Source organism: Gorilla gorilla, chromosome 9 (assembly GCF_029281585.2).
Source record: "Gorilla gorilla gorilla isolate KB3781 chromosome 9, NHGRI_mGorGor1-v2.1_pri, whole genome shotgun sequence".
Classification (NCBI taxonomy): Eukaryota; Metazoa; Chordata; class Mammalia; order Primates; family Hominidae; genus Gorilla; species Gorilla gorilla.
The window spans coordinates 73,098,717-73,120,340 of NC_073233.2; the positions used below are offsets into that span (position 1 = coordinate 73,098,717).

General features: G+C 47.2%; 1 protein-coding gene across 4 annotated transcripts in view; it reads left to right on the forward strand.

Moving 5' to 3' along the window:
- The window catches only part of CAPN1 (calpain 1), a 30,656-nt gene that overhangs the window by 6,357 nt on the left and 2,675 nt on the right, over positions 1 to 21,624 (forward strand). For all 4 annotated transcript variants that reach the window (XM_019036030.4, XM_031015767.2, XM_004051497.5 and 1 more), the window contains exons 8-16: positions 293 to 378; positions 752 to 826; positions 924 to 1,084; positions 17,026 to 17,201; positions 18,036 to 18,047; positions 18,786 to 18,997; positions 19,103 to 19,142; positions 20,365 to 20,430; positions 20,515 to 20,572. In XM_019036030.4, the coding sequence (XP_018891575.1) occupies positions 293 to 378; positions 752 to 826; positions 924 to 1,084; positions 17,026 to 17,201; positions 18,036 to 18,047; positions 18,786 to 18,997; positions 19,103 to 19,142; positions 20,365 to 20,430; positions 20,515 to 20,572 (886 nt within the window). The remainder of the gene's footprint in view (positions 1 to 292; positions 379 to 751; positions 827 to 923; positions 1,085 to 17,025; positions 17,202 to 18,035; positions 18,048 to 18,785; positions 18,998 to 19,102; positions 19,143 to 20,364; positions 20,431 to 20,514; positions 20,573 to 21,624) is intronic.

Here is a 21,624-nt window from a genome sequence, read left to right on the forward strand (position 1 = left end):
CTGAGGTCAGGAGTTTGAGACCAGCCTGGCCAACATGGTGAAACTCTGTCTCTACTAAAAATACAAAAACTACCTGGGCGTGGTGGCAGGTGCCTGTAATTCCAGCTATTTGGGAGGCTGAGGCAAGAGAATTGAATTGCTTGAACCCAGGAGGCGGAGGTTGCAGTGAGCTGAGATCGCACCACTGCACTCCAGCCTGGGTGACAGAGCAAGACTCTGTCTCAAAAAAGGAAAAAAAAAAAAAAAAAAGTGCCTGCTGGAAGCTAGCACTGACAGGAGCTCTGGCAAATAGGTGAACTACCGAGGCCAGATGGTGAGCCTGATCCGGATGCGGAACCCCTGGGGCGAGGTGGAGTGGACGGGAGCCTGGAGCGACAGGTGAGGGGCAGTGGGCACTGTCTGGAGTGCCTTGGGGAAGCTGTTAGGTGCCCCAACATTTCTGCTCGGGGCTCTACCAGGCCAGGCTGGACTCAGGATTGAGCAGAGGGGCCCATCTTCGCGTGACTGGGTCTGGGGGACTGCTCTGACAAAGCTCAGGCCGTGCGGGCCCCTGTGCCCAGCCGTCGGGTGTGTGCAGGGTGTCAGACTGGCCCTGATGAGACCACCCCCTAGAAGCGGAACCTTGGGGCTTGACCTTGAGGAGGCCACCTGGGCTGGGCCGGGGGAAGACAGGCCAGGGTAGACAGGCCCCAGGGACAGAGGCCAGGCAGGTCGGTGCCCACCAGCCCTGGCAGAGCCCTGCTCCTCACAGCTCCTCAGAGTGGAACAACGTGGACCCATATGAACGGGACCAGCTCCGGGTCAAGATGGAGGATGGGGAGTTCTGGTGAGCGCCCCCTCCCCTTCTACCCCACCTCTCCACCCCTACACATCATCTCTGTGCCCTGACGGGCTGTGCCTCACCTGTGCACCTCCCACCTCAGGATGTCATTCCGAGACTTCATGCGGGAGTTCACCCGCCTGGAGATCTGCAACCTCACACCCGACGCCCTCAAGAGCCGGACCATCCGCAAATGGAACACCACACTCTACGAAGGCACCTGGCGGCGGGGGAGCACCGCGGGGGGCTGCCGGAACTACCCAGGTGCACAGGGGCGGGCTCTGGGTCTTGCTGCTTTCTGGCTTAGGGGCTCCAGAAGGCACGTCATCTCACTGAGCCTCCGTTTCCTCACTTGCAAGATATAGGCTGATCTCTTGAATTTGCTTTGAGGAGTAAAATATTAAATGTCCTCATAAATTTTAAAGAGGCATGCTTGACTCACCGTCCTGGGGCCTGAGCCCAGGGTGCTCATGAGGGGCGAAGATCTTGTGGCCATCCAGCCACCTGCCTGTCACTCCTTTCCTGGGCCCTTCCCTACTGCCTTCGCTTTTTTTTTTCTGAGACAGAGTCTCACTCTGTCGCCCGGGCTGGAGTGCAGTAGCGTGACCTTGGCTCACTACAACCTCCATCTCCCGGATTCAAGCAATTCTCCTGCCTTAGCCTCCCGAGTAGCTGGGATTACAGGCACCTACCACACCCAGCTAATTTTTGTATTTTTAGTAGAGGCAGGGTTTCTCCATGTTGGCCAGGCTGGTCTCGAACTCCTGATCTCAGGTGATCCGACCACCTTGGCCTCCCAAAGTGCTGGGATTACAGGCGTGCGCCACTGTGCCAGGTCCCTTCTTGCCTTCTCTTGCCATCTTTCCCTGGGCTTCTAGATCCATGTGGCTGACGCGGGCCACAGCCTGGCCTCTCAGTTCCTTGTCACTCTCACCTGCAGCACGCTTGTTCTCTACCTTAGCTCAGCCCCCACCATGAGGGCACCAGAGCTGCCTTGTCTTGCAAACACCCGCTCTCTGACCTCCACCTTCGACTCTTTCCACTCCCTTAGTCTTCAACCCTTGGACCAAGCCAGTCCGTTGAACCCATCACTTGCGTACCATCCTGCCTCTCCCATCTTGCCTTCTCTCCTTACCTAGGTTAGAGCTATCATTTTAATCTCGTTCCTACAAACACTTTCAGTCCCCTGGCCCCTGTCTCCCATCATCTGGCACAAAACCCATCTCCACTGGCTTGGGAACCATTGAGTGTGGCAGGAGAGAAATCACATAACCGATGCCATATTTTCCCTGTAAATTCTTAGCCACAAATCTCAAATGAGCATTTTTCATAATCCCCAGCAATTCCACTACTGGTTAGTAACGTTTCCACTCTCACCTCGATCTCTCCCCACTGTTACTCTCACCTTCGGGCCTGGCCTTGCACTTCATTGAAAAGATAGACTTCATCCTGCAGGACACCTTGTGTTCCCACCTCCAAATCCCCCAGCCTTCTGCAACTGTGCCTGTGTCCTCATTGCCTCCCCACCTGCGACAGTGGCAGAACAGTCCCTGTTCATGGGGACCCCCACGTCTGCTCCAGATCCCATTCTCCCTCACCTCTGAAAGCATTTGCTCCTTCATCTGTCACCTCTCTCTCCAGTGTCATTACGGAGAGTCCTCTGTCTTAACACAAAGCAACCCTCTCGACCCCACTTCCCTGTTCATTTCTCCGCCCTCCTTCAAAGCACAATTTATCAGGAATTACCATACTCCCTATTTCCTTTCTCACTTCTCCTTCATTGCTTAACCCTTCCCAGTCCAGCTTCATCCCTACCATGCTGCTAAAACCACCCTCTCAAAGGTCACTTAAGCTTTGGCCTTGCCAGATCCGCCGCTGCTCTGTTCTCCTGTGCTGCATCCTCAGCACGGCTCCCTGCCCTCTGTTTTGAAGCATTCTTCTCCCTTGTAGGGATCCAATTTCAGTCTTTCCCCAAATAGATAACCACCGTTCCCTGTACCATTTATTGAGAAATACATCATCTTGTCTCTCCCCAGCAGCACTAGCGCCCTCACATAGTCCTGAGGTATGTGTTGGTCTGTTTCTGGACTCACCATTCTGTCCCTGGGTCTGTCCCTCTGCCGATAACATATTGAATCCATTACTACAGATGTGTAAGTCCTGCTGTTGGACAGGGCAAATTCCTTCTTCAAGAGTCTCTTAGCTGTTTTTTTGTTGTTGTTGGTTTTTTTTTTTGAGACGGAGTCTTGCTCTGTTGCCCAGGCTGGAGTGCAGTGGCGCGATCTCGGCTCACTGCAACCTCCGCCTCCTGGGTTCAGATGATTCTTCTGCCTCAGCCTCCTGAGTAGCTGTGATTACAGGTGCCTGCCACCACATCCAGCTAATGTTTGTATTTTTAGTAGAGACGGGGTTTCACCATGTTGGCCAGGCTGGTCTCAAACTCAAGTGATCCACCTGGCTTGGCCTCCCAAATTGCTGGGATTACAGGCGTGAGCCACTGCATCTGTCTTAGCTGTTCTTGACCTCTGTTTTTCCAAATGAATTTTAGAATCAGTTTACCAAGTCTTTTGAAAAACCATTTTGAGATTTTAATTTGGAATTACATGAAACCTATAGACCAATTTGGGGAGACTTTGACATTTTTATAATTTTAAGTCTTATCCAAGGATATGGTGTATCTCTTCATTTATTTTGGCCTTTAATGTCTTTCAATAGAATGTTGTATTTTTTATCATAAAGAATTTATATATCTCTTGAGATTTAATGCTAGGTACACTATAATTTTGTTTCTATTATAAATAGTATGTTCTTTAAAATTACATCTCCCAAGTGATCTTGTTGCTCATACGATAACATGCATTTGACCTTTTAGATGTAGTTTTTATATCCAGCAAATTTTTTAAAACTAATTAATCTTACTGATTCATCTGTATGTATTTTTTGGCACGATCTTAGCTCACTGCAACTTCTGCTTCCCTGGTTCAAGTGATTCTCATGCCTCAGCTTCCCGAGTAGCTGGGATTACAGGCGTGCGGCACCACGCCTGGCTAATTTTTGTATTTTTATTAGAGACAGCGTTTCACCATGTTGGCCAGGGTGGTCTCGAACTCCTGACCTCAGGTGATCTGCCTGCCTTGGCCTCCCAAACTGCTGGGATTACAGTGAGCCACTGCGTCCAGCCCTTTTTGGTTTTCTAATTAGGAATATAGCATCTGCAAATAATGACAGATTGTTTCTTCTTTTCTAATTCTTACAACTTTTGTTACTTTTTCTTGTCTAATATGCTGCCTAGAACTGTAGAGCTTCCTGCTCTTGTTCCTCCCTTTTTTTTATTCTTATTTTTAGGAGCAACCCTATTAACTAAGCCTCACTCTTAAAGGGGAAGTTTTCACCACTAAGTACCTTTCTAATCTAGGTTTTTTGTGGATACCTTTTATCAGACTAATGAAGTTTAATATTGTTAAATACTTTTAATTGTCTATATTATGATGATAGTATGCTTTTTTCTTTTATTTATTAAAATGGTCCCAGGAATTTGTGAACAGCTTGGGCAATACAGTGAGACCTCATCTCTACAAAAAAATTTAAAAAATTAGCCTGGTATGGTGGCACACACCTGTAGTCCCAGCCACTCAGGAGGCTGAGGAGGGAGGATCATTTGAGCCAGGGAGGTAGAGGCTACAGTGAGCCATGTTTGCGCCACTGCACTCCACCCTGGGCAACAGAACATGACCCCATTTAAAAAAAATAAAATGGTAAATTGCATTTGTTGCTTTTCTAGCGTTAAATCAACTTTACATTCTTGAGATAAAAACAACATGGTCACGAGTGACGTTTGCCTGTTATTTTCCTTTCTTATACTAACCATACTGGTATCAGTGCTATGTTCTTCCTGTACAGTGAGGTGGGAAGTATCCTCTCTTTTTCTGTTTCCTAGAAGAGTTTACCTAAGATGGGAGTGATTTGTTGCTTGAATGGTTGGTAGAACTTGTCTGTAAAGCTGTCAGGCTTGCTTTTTTCTTTGTATGAAGATTAATGATATTCAGTATTGAAAGTTAAAGGTTATAGAATTGTTCAGATTTTCTGTTTCTTGAGCCGATTTTGATGAGTTGTATTTTCTTTTGTTTTTTCTTTTTCTTTCTTTTTTTTTTTTTTTTAAGAGAGACAGGGTTTTTTAGAGACAGGTTACTCACTGCAACCTCAAACTCCTGAGCTCAAATCCTGCCTCAGCCTCCTGAGTAGCTGGGACTACACAGGAGTGAGCCTCTATGATTGGCTAATTTTTTATTTTTATAGAGATGGGGGTCTCACTATGTTGCCCAGGCTTATCTCGAATTCCTGGGCTCAAGTGATCCTCCCGCCTTGGCCTCCCAAAGTGCTGAGATTACAGGCATGAGCCACTGTGCCCAGCCCTGAGTTGTATTTTCTAATAATTTATTCTTTGCATCTGTTTTCAAAGTTATTAGCACAAAGTTATCCTTAATATACTCTTTTTTTTTTTGAGACAGAGTCTTGCTCTGTCGTCCAGGCTGGAATGCAGTGGTGCCATCTCAGCTTACTGCAAGCTCCGCCTCCCGGGTTCACGCCGTTTTCCTGCCTCAGCCTCCCAAGTAGCTGGGACTACAGATGCCCACCACGCCTGGCTAATTTTTTTTTTTTTTTTTTTTGTATTTTTAGTAGAGATGGGGTTTCACCATGGTCTCGATCATCTGACCTTGTGATCCTCCTGCCTCGGCCTCCCAAAGTGCTGGGATTACAGGCGTGAGCCACTGCACCCAGCCCCCCCTTAATATACTCTTATGTCTCGTGTATAATAATGTCCCCTTTTTATGCATGGGATTACTCATTTGCATTGTCTCTTTTGTCTTTATTAATCCTGCAAGAAATTTGTCAATATAAATCTTTACAAATAAATGATTTTTGGCCAGCTGCACTCAGGAGATCGAGACCATCCTGGCCAACACAGTGAAACTCCGTCTCTACTAAAAATACAAAAAATTAGCCAGGCGTAGTGGCAGGTGCCTGTGGTCCCAGCTGCTCGGGAGGCTGAGGCAGGAGAATGGTGTGAACCTGGGAGACAGAGCTTGCAGTGAGCCGAGGTCGTGCCACTGCACTCCAGCCCGGGCAATAGAGCGAGACTCTGTCTCAAAAAAAAAAAAAAAAAAAAAAAAGAAATGACTTTTGACTTTGTTGGTCCTTTGTATAGTATTTCTTTTTCTTTTATTATTTTTACTTATTTATTTAGAGATGGGGTCTTGCTCTATTGCCCGGGCTGGAGTGCAGTGGCACAATCCTAGTCCTCTGTGATCCTAGGTCACTGCAGCCTAAATTCCTGGCTCAGGTGATCCTCTCACTTCAGCCTCCCAAGTGGCTGGGATTATACGTGTGTGCCACAGTGCCTGGTAGTATTTTTTTCCTATATCATTAATCTTTATTATCTGTTTCTTTTCTCATTCCTTCTACTTTCTTTGGATTGATTTTTTTTTTTTTTTTTTTTTTTTTTTTTTTTTTTTTTTTGAGATAGTCTCACTCTGTCACCTCGGCTGGAGTGGTGTGATCTTGGCTCACTGCAACCTCCACCTCCTGGGTTTAAGCGATTCTCTTGCCTCAGCCTCCCAAGTAACTGGAATTACAGGCATGCGCCACCATGCTCGACTAATTTTTTTTTGTATTTTTAGTAGATACCAGGTTTCACCATGTTGGCCAGGCTGGTCTTGAACTCCTGACCTCAACTGATCCGCCCCGCTGTGGGCTCCCAAAGTGCTAGGATTACAGGCGTGAGCCACCACGCTCGGCCTGGATTGATTTTTTGACTTTATTTTATGACTTCTTAAATTAGATGCTTATTTCGTTAATTTAGATTTTTAAAATTTAAGCAACTAAAGTGATAAATTTCCTTTTAAGTACATCCTTAAGTTACACAATTTTGATACATAGTGTTTTTGAAAATTGTGAATGAGTATAATTCACACACCAGAAAATTTGCACTTTTAATGTGTGAAATTTAGTGGTTTTTAGTGTACCCACAGCGTTGTGTAAGCATTACCGTTATCCAGAGCATTTCTTCACCCACCCACCCCCGAAAATCCTGTAACTATTGGCCGTCACTTTCTATCCCTTTCTCCCTAGCAACCATGAATCTACTTTTTGTCTCTATAAATTTACCTATTCTGGACTTTTTTGCCTTAGCATAATGTTTTCAAGTTTCATTTATGGTGTAGAAGTACTTCATCTCTTTTTTATGGCAGATTAATCTTCCATGATATGGATATACCACATTTTGCTGATTCATTCATCAGTTGATGGACATTGTGTTATTTCCAGTTTTTGGCTATGTGGAGAATGTTCCTGTGAACATTCATGTGCATGCGTTTGAACATATGTTTTCAGTTCTCTGGGGCCTATAACTAGGAGTGAAATTGTTGGGCCATAGGGTAATTCCATGTTTAATTTTTTGAGGAACTGCCAATTGTTTTCCAAAGCAGCAGCACCATTTTATATCCCCACCAACAATGTATGAGGGTTCTGATTTCTCCACATCTTCTTCAACACTAGTTATTGCTCGTCTTTTTGATTATAGCCATCCTAGTGGGTGTGAAGTGGTATCATTGAAGTTTTTTGTTTTTTTTTTTTTGAGACCAGGTCTTGCTCTATCGCCTAGGCTGAAGTGCAGTGGCGCGATCTCGGCTTACTGCAACCTCTGCCTCCCATGTTCAAGTGATTCTCCTGCCTCAGCCTCCCTTAGTCCCTAGCTGGGACTACAGGTGCACACTGCCACACCCGGCTAATTTTTGTATTTTTAGTAGAGACAGGGTTTCACCCTTCAGACCAGCCATGTTGGTCAGGCTGGTCTCAAACTCCTGACCTCATGATCTGCCCACGTCAGCCTCCCAAAGTGCTGGGATTACAGGTGTTAGCCACCGCGCCTGGCCAATTTTCTGAATTTTTAAAATCATGAACTGATGTGCTTTTTGTGCATCAATTGAGATGATCGTTTGAGGTTTTTTTTCCCCTTCATTCCATTAATGTGGTATATTACATTGATCGATTTTCCTTTGTTGAACTACCCTTGCATTCCTGGGATAAATCCCACTTCATCATGGTGGATATTCCTTTTAATATACTGTTGGGTTGGGTTCATAGCTTTTTTTGGGAGGGGGTGGATTTTTGCATCTATATTCATAAGTGATATTGGTCTGTAATCTTCTTGTGGTGTCTTTATCTGGCTTTAAGGTAATGCTGGCCTCCTGGGATGAGTTAGGAAGTGTCCCCTCATCTTCAGTTATTTAGAAGAGTTTGAGGATTGGTGTTAATTTGTCTTTAAATGTTTGGTGGAATTTCGAAGCCATCTGGTCCTGGACATTTCTTTGGTGAGAAGTTTTTTGTTGTTGTTGATTCAGTCTTTTTATTATTATAGGTCTATTTAGATTTTCTGTTTTTCCTAGGTCAGTTTTGGTGGTTTGTTTCTTTCTAGGAATTTGTTCTTTTTGTCTATATTATCTAATTTATTATCATATAATTGTCTATAGTAGTTCCTTGTAATCTTTTTATTTTTGTTAGGTTGGTAGTGATGTCCCTCTTTAATTCCTGATTTTAGTAATTTGAGTCCGCTGTCTTTTCTCCTGTTTAGGCCAGGTAAAGAACTGTCAATTTTGTTGAGCTTTTCAAAGAACTAACTATTGGTTTTATTGATTTTTCTTTATTGTTTATTCTCTATTTCATGTATTTGGACTTTAATCTTTATTATTTCTTTTCTTCTGCTTGCTTTGGGTTCAATTTGCCCATTTTCTTTTTTCTTAAATCCCAAGAACCAGTGAATGTTCATTTTCTAATTTATTTTTTTAATTTAATAAATCCATTTTTTATTTGATATATCATAGTGGGACATATTTTTGGGGTACATGTGATATTTTGATAATGTATACAATGTGTAATGATCAAATCAGGGTAATTGGGATCCATCGCCTCAAACATTTATCTTTTCTTTATGTTGGAGACATTACAATTCTTCTCTTCTAGCTATTTTGAAATATACAATAAACTATTGTTAACTATAATTTCCCTGCCTTACTGTCAAATACTAGAACTTATTCCTTCTATTTAACTGCCTTTTCTAGTTTCTTAAGGTGGAAGGTTAGGTTATTGATTTGATAGCTCTCTCTTTTAATATATGTACATTTTTCATGACCATGGTATGTAATTTCTCATTACCATTATCATCTCTTTCTGATAAACTAGTTATTTTAGAAGAATGTTTTTTAAAACGTAAAAAAATTTCTAACTTAATTTTCTTGTAGTAAAAAAATGTGACCTGCATAAGATCATAGCTTTGAAGTGAACAGAAGCTGGTGCTATGGCTCAGTGTATGATGAATTTTCATAAAGGTTCCTTCGTTCTTGAAAAGACTGGCTAACAAATTGTGACTGTAGGTGAAGCACTCCTAAGTATTTTAAATATGATAATTAGCTTAACTCACACTGAGCCTATGAGGCAGGAACTATTATTATCCTTATCTTAGGGATAATAAAGAAACTAAGACACAGAAAGATTTAAGCAACTTGATGAAGTCACTGATCTATGAAGTGGCAAAACTGGGATTTGAACCCAGGCAGAGGGATCCTGAAGTCTGTTCTCTCAGCCAGTACGCTATTCTCTGAGTACTAGGGGGATTGTTCTATAATTGTCCATTATATCAAACTTATTGTTTTGTCTGCTTAATCTATCAATTACTGAAAGAAAGAAAGATGATAAAAATCTGATAACATCCTAATGGCTTTGCCAATTTCTCTCTGTATTTCTATCAATTATTTTTCATTATATATTTTGAGCTATGATATTTTGTACATCACATTTAGAATTCTTATAAGCGCCTAGTGAATTAAACATTTTTTAAAATCTAGTGACCACCTTCATCTCTAATAATTATTTTTACTTTCAAGTCTATTTCAGCCAATGTTTCTATAGCTAATTCAGGGTTTTTTTGGTTGAATTTTTAAAATATATCTTTTTATACTGTTTGATGTCCAATCTTTCTATAGCCCAATGTTTTGTTTTCTTGTAAACAGCACTAGCCAGCTTTTTAGTAATCCAGTTTGAAAAATTTTGTCCACGCTGGGCACAGTGGCTCACGCCTGTAATCCCAGAACTTTGGGAGGCCCAGGTGGATGGATCACCTGAGGTCAGGAGTTCGAGACCAGCCTGGCCAACATGGTGAAGCCCCATCTCTACCAAAAATACAAAAATTAGCTGGGCAAGGTGGATAGGTGCCTGTAATGCCAGCTACTAGGGAGACTGAGGCAGGAGAATCACTTGAACCTGGGAGGCGGAGGTTGCAGTGAGCCAAGATCGTGCCATTGCACTCCAGCCTGGGTGAAAAGAGCAAAACTCTATCTGAAAAAAAAAAAAAAAAAAAAAGACAAAGGAATATTTTGTCCTTTGACTAGAGAGTTTAGTTCATTTACACTCACAGTGATTAATGCTGTATTTATTTCAGCTGACTTACTGTGTTTACTTATTTTCTGCTTGTCTTTCCTGTCATGCTGCCTTTTGTGTTGAGTTCCTGCTTTTCTCTCTGCTAGTTTTTTTCGCTGTGAGTTTGAAAGACATAAGAGTTTGCTTGATACATACTAAAGTTAGTTAATCAGTGTCTTTTTTTTTTTTTTCTCTGAGACAGGGTCTGGCTCTGTCACCCAGGCTGGAGTGTGGTGGCGTGATCTCAGCTCACTGCAACCTCTGCCTCCTGGGCTCAAGCCATCCTCCCACCTGAGCTTCCCGAGTAGCTGAGTGGTACTACAGGCGCACACCACCATGCTTGGCTAATTTTTGCGCTTTTTTGGTAGAGATGGGGTTTTGCTCTATTACCCAGGCTGGTCTCAAACTCCTAGCTCAAGCCATCCACCTGCCTCAGCCTCCCAAAGTGCTAGGATTACAGGCGTGAGCCACTGTGCCCAGCCCTAATCAATGACTTTACCCTCCTCTTGAACAATGCATAAACCTTAGAAATGCAGCTTGAATCACCCCTTTCCTTTGTATATTATGCTATGGTGGGCTAGTATTTTAATTCTAAAGTTTTTTTTTCCTGCCATAATTTAAACATCATCATGATTTGAGATAGCCCATGTTATTTGGATTACCCACAAAATAACAGTATTTTTGTTCAGCAATTTCAGACCTTTCATCTGAGATCATTTTCCATCCACCGGAAACATATCCTTTTGTATTTCCTTTGTTTTGTTTTCTTTTTGAGCAGGCTTGATCTCCTGGTCTCAGGTGAGCCTCCCACCTCAGTGTCTCAAATAGCTAGGACTACAGGCACATGCCACCATGCCCAGATAATTTTTTTGGGGGGGTTGGGGGGAGTTGATGGAGTCTCGCTCTGTTGCCCAGGCTGGAGTGCAGTGGCGCGATCTCCACTCACCGCAACCTCTGCCTCCCAAGTTCAAGCGATTCTTCTGCCTCAGCCTCCCAAGTAGCTGGGATTCTAGGTGTGTACCACCACATCCAGCTAATTTTTGTATTTTTAGTAGAGATGGGGTTTCACCATGTTGACGAGGCTAGTCTCGAACACCTGGCCTCAAGTGATCCACCCTCCTCAGCCTCCCAAAGTGCTGGGATTACAGGCATGAAGTACCACACCTGGCCCTTTTTGTATTTTTATTTTTATTTTTTAGCAAGGGTCTGTTGGTTATAAACTTTCTCAGTGTTTGTCTAACATGCCTTTATAGTGTGCTTATTCTTGACAGTTCTCTGGATATAGAATTCTGGCTTGACATTATTTTCAGCCTCTCAAAGACACTATTAGTCCTGTTCTGCTTCCATCATTGCTATGTGAGCCAGGAGTCTGTCTACCTTGCCTTCTGGAAAAAATCTTAATTTTTTTTTTTCTTTCATACTATACGATTCACCATGATGTGTGGAGGTATGGATTTCTTTTCATTCTGCCTTGAATGTACTGAACTTCCTGGCTATGAATTGATATCTTTGAACAATTCTAGAAAATTTGTAGTCATGATCTTTGAGAATATCACCTCCTTCCCACTCTCTGTATATTCTAATAAAATCTAAACTGGACCTTCTCACTCAATCCTCTCTTTCTCTTAACCTTGCTTTTAGATTTCCCATCTCTTAGTGTCTCTGGATTGCATTCTGGGTTGTTCCTTCAGCTCCTGTCTCAGTTCACTAATTTTCTTTTTTGCTCTGTCAAATCTGTTGGTTATTTCTTCCAAGAACTTAATTTCAATTTTAAAAATTTTATTTCTAGAAGATATAATGGATCTTTTCAAATCTGTTCATTTTTGCTCAAATTTTCAAACTTTTCATTTATTTCTTTAAATATAGTAAGCATAGTCTTATATTCTGTGTCTGATAAGGTCAACATCTGAAGTCTTAGTGGTCAGTTTTTGTCCACTGTGGCTGCTGCTCAGTTATCACGCCTTGTTTGCTTGTGAGATCTCTGCCTTGTTTGGCCTAGAAGTTCACCCGTAAGAGAGTTCTTTGAGTCCTCAGATAAAGTTAAATTGCTAGTCACCTGGAATGCCACCAATCCAGAACACCTTTTTCATTCTTTTTTATTTATTTACTTATTTTTTGAGACACAGTCTTGCTCCGGCTGGAGTGCAATGGCATAATCTCAGCTCACTTCAGCCTCGACCTCCCAGGCTCAAGGAATCCTTCCACCTCAGCCTTCCCAGTAGCTGGGACTACAGGCACACACCACCATGCCCAGCTAATTTTTGTAGAGATGGGGTTTTACCACCTCGCCCAGGCTAGTTTTGAGCTCCAGGACTCATGCGATCTGTCTGCTTCAGCCTCCCAAGTGCTAGGATTACAGGCGTGAGTCTGAGTCACCACACCCAGCCTTGTTCTTTTTTTTTTTTTTTTTTTTTGGAGATAGAGTCTCACTCTGTCGCCCAGGCTGGAGTGCAGAGTGGTGTGATCTCGGCTCACTGCAACCTCTGCTCCCCAGGTTTAAGCAATTCTCTGCCTCAGCCTCCTGAGTAGCTGGGATTACAGGTGTGTGCCACTATGTCTGACTAATTTTTTGTATTTTTAGTAGAGACGGGGTTTCACCATCTTGGCCAGGCTGGTCTTGAACTCCTGACCTCGTGATCCACCCACCTTGGTCTCCCAAAGTGCTGGGATTACAGGCGTGAGCCACCGCGCCCGGCCGCCTTGTTCTTTTTTTGAGACAGTGTCTCACTCTGTCACCCAGGTTGGAGTGCAGTGGTGCAATCATAGCTCACTGCAGCCTCAGCCTTCTGGGCTCAAACTATCCTCCCAAGTAGCTGGGACTATGATAGAGACACACACCACATGCCCAGCTAACTTCTTACATTTTTTGTAGAGATGGGGTCTTGCTAGGTTGGCTAGGCTGGTGTTGAACTCCTGGGCTCAAGTGATCCTCCCACCTCAGCCTCCTGATTTACCTGGGATTACAGATACATGCCACCATGCCTGGCTCATTTTTTTTTTTTTTTTTTTTTTTGAGACGGAGTCTGGCTCTGTCACCCAGGCTGGAGTGCAGTGGCGCAATCTCAGCTCACTGCAAGCTCCGCCTCCCGGGTTCATGCCATTCTCCTGCCTCAGCCTCCCCAGTAGCTGGGACTACAGGCGCCCGCCACCACGCCCGGGTAATTTTTTGTATTTTTAGTAGAGACAGGGTTTCACCATGTTGCCAGGATGGTCTTGATCTCCTGACCTCGTGATCCACCCATCTTGGTCTCCCAAAGTGCTGGGATTACAGGTGTAAGCCACCACGCCCGGCCGTCTGGCTCATTTTCTTACTTTTTGTAGTGATGGGGTCTCCCTATGTTGCCCAGGCTGGTCTTGAACTCCTGGGCTCAAGCAGTCCTCCCACCTCGGTCTCCCAAAACACTGGGATTACAGTCCATCAGCCACTGTGCCTGGTGCAGGACACTTTTAAAACTAAATTATCTTCTTAAGGTTTCACAGGCAGTGTGAATTAAAACTGAAAGGTCATGTGAAGGCTGGCTTGAGGTTATTTTTTCCTTCCCTCCAGGGAGGTTTAATTTTCTTTCTTTCTTTCTTTTTTGTTTTTGAGACGGAGTCTCGCTCTGTCACCCAGGCTTGAGTGCAGTGGCGCGATCTTGGCTCACTGCAAGCTCCGCCTCCCGGGTTCACGCCATTCTCCTGCCTCAGCCTCCCGAGTAGCTGGGACTACAGGCACCTGCCACCACGCCCGGCTAATTTTTTTGTATTTTTAGTAGAGACGGGGTTTCACCGTGTTAGCCAGGATGGTCTCGATCTCCTGACCTCGTGATCCGCCCGTCTCGGCCTCCCAAAGTGCTGGGATTACAGGCGTGAGCCACCGCGCCCAGCTTTTGTTTTTGTTTTTTTTTTGAGACACCGTCTTGGTCTGTTGCCCAGGCTGGAGTGCAGTGGCATGATCTTGGCTCACTGCAACCTCCACCTCCCGGGTTCAAGCAATTTTCCTGCCTCATCCTCCCGAGTAAGTGGGACTACAGGTGCCCACCACTATGCCTGGCTAATTTCTGTATTTTTTCAGTAGAGAATGGGTTTTACCATGTTGGCCAGGCTGGTCTCAAACTCCTGACCTCAAATGATCCACCCGCCTCGGCCTCCCACAGTGCTGGGATTACAGGCGTGAGCCACTGCGCCCAGCCTAATTTTCTTTCATACTTAATTGCTGACATTCCTGACGGGGGTTCCAGTTTAATTGCAGGAACCTCCTGTTGGATTCTCTACCTCAGGTAGATGTTTATCATCTGCTTCTATACCCCGGGGTTCAGGGGTCTACAGAAGCCCTTTAGCATTATTTACCTTGCAGGGTTCCTACTTTCTATTTTTTAAAAATATCTTTATTGATATTTAATTCACATACCATACAAGTCACCTATTTAAAGTTGCAATTTAAATATACTATTAAATATACAATTTAAATGTACTGAAGTATATTACGATTTTATTTATTTATTTATTTATTTATTTATTTGTTTGTTTATTGAGATGGAGTCTCGCTCTGTCGCCCAGGCTGGAGTGCAGTGGCCAGATCTCGGCTCACTGCAACCTCTGTCTCCTGGGTTCAAGCAATTCTCCTACCTCAGCCTTCCAGGTAGCTGGGATTACAGGCACCTGCCACCACGGCCACCTAATTTTTGCATTTTTAGTACAGATGGGGTTTCACCACGTTGGCCAGGCTGGTCTCAAACTCCTGACCTTAGGTGATCCAACTGCCTCAGCCTCCCAAAGTGCTGGGATTACAGGTGTGAGCCACTGCACCTGGCCATATATTACGATCTAAATATACTATTAAATATACAATTTAAATATACTATTTATATTCACAGAGTTGTGCAACCATCACCACATCAATTTTAGAACATTTCATTATCCCAAAAACAAATGAGGTACTCCTTAGCCATGACTCCCCAGCCCTCCCGGCAGCCCTGGCAACCACAAATCTACTTCTTATCTCTATGGATTTGCCTATTGGAATATTTCATGTGAACAGGATCATATAATACATGGTCCTTTGTGGCTGGCCTTTTTCATTTAGCATAATGTTTGCAAGGTTCCTTCATGTTGTAGCATGGATCAGAGTGTTGTTCCTCTTTGTTGCCAAATAATATCCCATTGTTTAGCTCTATATTTTGTATATTCACTCTTCAGTTGATGGATAATTGGGTAGTTTCATCCACTCAGCTGTTATAAATAAGGCAGCCATTAACATTCTCTCTCTTTCTTTTTTTTTTTTGAAATGGAATCTTGCTCTCTTGCCCAGGCTGGAGTGCAGTGGCACGATCTCGGCTCACTGCTACCTCTGCCTCTGGGTTCAAGCGATTCTCTTACCTCAGCCTCCTGAGTAGCTGGGATTACAGGCATGCGCCACCACGCCCAGCTAATTTTGTGGGTTGTTTGTTTTTGAAACTGAATCTTACTCTGTCGCCCAGGCTGGAGTGCTGTGGCACGATCTCAGCTCACTGCAACCTCCGCCTCCCAGGTTTAAGCGATTCTCCTGCCTCAGCCTCCCAAGTAGCTGGGACTACAGGCATGGGCCACCATGCCCAGCTAATTTTTGTATTTTTAGTAGAGGTGGGGTTTCACCATATTGGCCAGGCTGGTCTCAAAACTCCTGACCTCAAGTGATCCGTCTGCCTGGGCCTCCCAAAGTGCTGGGATTACAGGTGTGAGCCACCACGCCCTGCCACACTCTTATGAACAAGGCTTTGCATGGACACGTTTTCATTTCTCTTGGGTATAGAGCTTGGAGTGGAATTTCTAGGTCATATGAAGCTCTGTGTTTAACCTTTTGAGAAACTGCCAGAATGTTCTTCGGAGCAGCTGCAACATTTTACATTCCCACCAGCATCCTGTGAGGTTCCCATCCCTCCACATCCTCACCCAAGTTGTTATTATCTTTATTATTATTATTATTGTCAATGGAGGGCAGGGGATGCAGTGGCTTATTAGTGCCTTTAAAAATAAGTTTTGCAGTTTACCGTTCTATCCCGCACTGGGTTGTTTTAGTCAAGAGGGTTCTTTAGGCAGCAAAATCACCCAACTGTCAGAAATGCAAGCCCCTGCCTTCCCTTACTGGCTGGCTGTGGCATCCTGTCGGACCCCCGCTTTTTCTCTTGCCCTCTTCTAAGCTGTTGTCCACGCAGCACTCGAGCCACCTTTTAGAGTCCTAATGCAGTCACATCCCTCCTTGCTGCAAGCTGTGGGAGGGTCCTTACCCTTTGCTTCAGTCCACACGCCCTAGCCCCTGGCCGGCTCTTGGGAGCTCTGCGGCCTCCCTGGATCTCCGTGTTTCCTAGAGCCTCCGTAAGTGCCCCCTGTCCGCAGATGCGTGGGGCCCTTCCCCACCTCTGCTCTGGGGTGCCCTCCGCCTGACTTCTGCTTCTCAGCAGCTTCCCAGGGCAGCCCCTTCGGGTCTCAGCGCATAGGTCCCCTACTCTGATCTACTCCTGCTTGCTTTTTTTTGCAATTGCTCTGCTCGCTAACCTAACGGACTTGCTCAGACTTAAGCCTGTAGTTTCCAAATGCAGGCCGTGAGGGCATGGACCGAGCCTGGCCCAGCCTGCCCATCATCCTGCATGTTCCAGGTGCTCAGTAATATTTGTTGAATGAATGAATGCGTGCACAGGGACGTGCTGAGGAGGCTTGGGGGCCACTTGGCTCTGCCCCGCCCTGCCTCTGATCCCCGCCTCCTCACCTGCCCGCAGCCACCTTCTGGGTGAACCCTCAGTTCAAGATCCGGCTGGATGAGACGGATGACCCAGACGACTACGGGGACCGCGAGTCAGGCTGCAGCTTCGTGCTCGCCCTTATGCAGAAGCACCGTCGCCGCGAGCGCCGCTTTGGCCGCGACATGGAGACTATTGGCTTCGCGGTCTACGAGGTCAGCAGGGTGGATCCCCGGTGGATCTCACTGGCGCCCCCGACCCGCAGTGCAGGCAGGCTTCCACCAGGGGGCGCCAGGGGCCATGCCCTGCCCCACAAATTCCCCTCCACTACCGCCACCATCCTGAGGGCTGGGAAATCTCAACCTCCAGGAGGCACCTGCTGAGGCCCTCTGGCCGAAAGAGAGGAAGGGGGTTGGCTCAGGGAAGGGAGATTCTGGGATTCACCTCACGCTTAGAGGGCGGCCTGCTGCTCTTGGAGGAGGGAGCTGGCTCAGCTGATGCCTGGGAGTACTGAGCCCTCCGTCTTGGAGGCTGTGAGCAGAAGCTGGCAGGGGAAAGATAGGGGATAGGGAGGGCCTGTCGGCCAAGGTGAGGCTGTGCCAGTCACTCTGGGATTAGAACTCCTTGCTCTTGCCCTATATCTGCCCTGCTTCACACGCTGCCCTCAAGACAGGGAGAGAAACTTCTGGACCTCCCTGGTCACAGTCTTGGCCCACACCCAAACCCCCTGGCAGCAGCCTGCGGTGGCCCTTTCCTGTCCCTGGGCTTTGGAACATTGCAGTTGGCCACCCTGGGGGCTGGCCTGGAGCCTCTGACTCAGAATGGAGTCCTAGGGCAAGCATTCCCAGGACCAAGAGGACCCTGCCTGAGCCCTCCCTCCTGGGGCCCTGCTGTGGTGCAGGGACCAGATCTGGGTCCCCAGGGCCCTGCCTTCTGCCTCCTTATCCCATCAGTCCCGTCTAAGAACTCAAGACCTCTGCCCAGCACGCACTGTGACCCCGCCCTGGGACAAACACACATCTCTGACTTCCCCTGTCTCTCTACTGCAGGTCCCTCCGGAGGTAGGTGTGGCACCATGACCCACCTGCAGTCACACACCCCTGATGGTGCCAGAGGGGAGCAGCCCAGTGGCAAACCCACCCTGGCCTGGAGAGCTAAGAAGTCACCTTGTTTCACTGCTTGAAAAATGCTTCTCCCCACCTGTTCAGTGGGCAGAGCAAACATTGCTCTCCTGAGGGTCAGCACAGGTAGTCAGTGAGGGAGCTGGATTTGAGCCCTGGTCCTCAGAGCCCCTGTCTGACATGTACACACGAGGCTTTTCCTGCCTTGCCATCTACACCAAGTAAGTGCCAACTAGGGCGGTCCAGCAATGTCAGGAGCAGGGCATTAGACAGGCTGAGAGTTCTGTACCCTTTAGCAGTTGCTTAAGCTCCAAGCCTGTGTTTGTGTCTGTAAAATGGGTGTAACAGCAGAACAGCAAATGAGGTGCCGAGTACCCTGCAGTGCCTGATCTGGGGAAAGCTCCCAGTGATAATGACAGTGTTATTGAAACACATGCCTAATCTGCAATCCGGTGCTCCTCTCCTCTACCTTCTGCAGTGAGTAGGGTTGTTACATTTTACAGATGAGGAAACTGAGGCAAAATGTCTTGTTAGGGTCACACAGGCTGTGAGTGAGCCATGCCCCAGCTCTCCAGCCCCTTGGCCAGGGCAAGGAACCTGGAGTCTGGGTCTGGGGGCGGACCCTGAGGGTGGGCTGAGTGGGCAGCTGCAGCCCTGCTCCCTCCTCCCTCCCACCAGCTGGTGGGCCAGCCGGCCGTACACTTGAAGCGTGACTTCTTCCTGGCCAATGCGTCTCGGGCGCGCTCAGAGCAGTTCATCAACCTGCGAGAGGTCAGCACCCGCTTCCGCCTGCCACCCGGGGAGTATGTGGTGGTGCCCTCCACCTTTGAGCCCAACAAGGAGGGCGACTTCGTGCTGCGCTTCTTCTCGGAGAAGAGTGCTGGGACCGCGTGAGTCATGGACTGGCCCCTGCCACTCTCCCCTCTCCCAGCCTCCCCCCTCAGGCCCTCTGCTGTCCCCCTCTGACTGGCTCCTTTCCTCCCCACTCTCTGCAGGGAGCTGGATGACCAGATCCAGGCCAATCTCCCTGATGAGGTGCGTGGTCCCACCCCACCAAGCCCCGTCCTCCTCTCTTCCTCACCCCTGGGTGTGTGATGGGGACCCAGGTGTCCTGTCCCCTGAGTTCCTGCTAACAGGGAAGATCCCCTCCTGGCGGAAGCCATAGGACTAGTGCTAATCCCTCATCTGCCCAGCACTTTACAGTTTGCACAGGACCTGTGATACTAATGGCACAGGCCCTGAGCTCTCACCCGGTGGCGGGTTTGTGCTGAGCACTTCACCTGTGTTACCTCATTTCCTCCCCACATCAACCCTGTCCGGGTCTTGATACCATACCTCCTCTGAATGGGAAATTCAGGTTCACAGAGGTTAGGGAACTTGCCTGAGGCCATACAGTAGAGATCCAAACTCTTGCCTTTTTTTTTTTTTTTTTGAGAGAGTCTCACTCTGTCACCCAGGCTGGAGTGCAATGGCGTGATCTCGGCTCACCGCAACCTCTGTCTCCTGGGTTCAGGTGATTCTCCTGCCTCAGCCTCCTGAGTAGCTGGGATTACAGGCGCACATTGCCACACCTGGCTAATTTTTGTATTTTTAGTAGAGACGGGGTTTTGCCATTTTGGTCAGGCTGGTCTCGAACTCCTGACTTCAGGTGATCCACCCACCTTGGCCTCCCAAAGTGCTAGGATTACAGGTGTGAGCCACCGCACCTGGCCCAAACTCTTGCCTTTTACTCACTGAGCTGAACAGCATCCCCTTCATTTAGGTCACATGAATCCTGGGTATGGGGTGGGGCAGGGCAGGAACGAGATTCCCTTTTCAGATTAGAAAAGTGAGACTCAAGCCGGGCGCAGTGGCTCACGCCTGTAATCCTAGCACTTTGGGAGGTTGAGGTGAGCGGATAACCTGAGGTCGGGAGTTTGAGACCAGCCTGGCCAACATGGCAAAACCCTGTCTCTACTGAAAATACAAAAATTAGCCGGGCATGGTGGTGGGCACCTTTAATCCCAGCTACTCAGGAGGCTGAGGCAGGGAGAATGGCTTGAGCCCGGGAGGCGGAGGTTGCAGTGAGCTGAGATCCCGCCACTGTACTCCAGCCTGGGTGACAGAGTGAAACTCCATCTCAAAAAGAAAAGAAAAGTGAGGCTCAGAGAAGCGAAGTGACTTGTAGCAGATATGTGACCTCAGCCCTCCCTCCAGCTGCCTCCACATGGGCAGGGCCGGGGCCTCTCTTACCTGCTTTCTCCCCTTCTCGGTCCAGCAAGTGCTCTCAGAAGAGGAGATTGACGAGAACTTCAAGGCCCTCTTCAGGCAGCTGGCAGGGGAGGTAGGTTGGGGCATGGCAGGTTGGGAGGGGCCTGTGAGGGGCAGCCCTCTCCTGGGGCAGGTGCCACCTCCTCTCTCTCCCCAGGACATGGAGATCAGCGTGAAGGAGTTGCGGACAATCCTCAATAGGATCATCAGCAAACGTGAGTCCCCGCGGGGCTGTCCCACTACCCCACCATTTCTTCCACATCAGAATCCAGGCTCCTGCTCACACATTGAGCTGAACCCCATCCCTTGGTCTGCATGAGTCGGGGAATCCTCCAGTTTTTCTGAGCCCAGTTCCCTGCCATTTCCATCCCATACTCCTCCTCCTGACCTGCCATCCTGATAATCCCTGTGCTCGGGTGCTGTGCCTTTGTGGGATTAGAAGCACAGCCTGGCCAGGCACAGTGGCTCACACCTGTAGTCCCAACACTCTGGGAGGCCGAGGCAGGAGTCGCTTCAGCCCAGGAGTTCAACACCAGCCTGGACGATAGGGAGAGACCCTGTCTCTGCAAAAAAGTACAAAAATTAGTCGGGCATGGTGGCATGCACCTATAGTCCCAGCTACTCAGGAGGCTGAGTTGGGAGGATGGCTTGAGACCAGGGAGGTTGAGGCTGCAGTGAGCTGTGATCACATCAGTGCACTCCAGCCTGGGCAACAGAGCAAGACCCTGTCTCAAAAAAAAAAGCAGGAGCAGCACCTTAGTGCCAAAGAAAAGTTTACCTTTCCTCCCAGAGCCTCCTGGGCCAGGCTGAGTGGCTTGGGGAACACCACGTGACTGGCTTCACTCCCCAGGGCAGACAACTGCTGGCCTCTCATCCCCTCCCCTCCCCTTTGCTGCCACTGACCTCCATCCACACGGTTTCCTTAAGCAGAGCTTTTCTCCTCCTCTTCTCTGCTAGTGAAGCACTGCTTACCCTCCTAGCCTGCAGCAAGCCCTGCCCTGCCCCATCTTTCTACCCAATTTCTCGCTCTTCTGTTTCACACTCATTTCTTTTTACTTTGGACTAATTGTGGCTGTTGGGACTTTGGCTTGATTGCTAAAATACTTTACTTGTACTTCCTGATGATACAAACAATCCTGCCCACTTCCTCTGTCAGATATTGTACCCACTCATCAGGATTTGTGCGTCCTTGACTCTGCCCCACCCAGTGCTCCCAGCAGGGGCAGGTGCAGGAAGCTCGCTAGGTGGAGATGTTGGAATTGGTTTT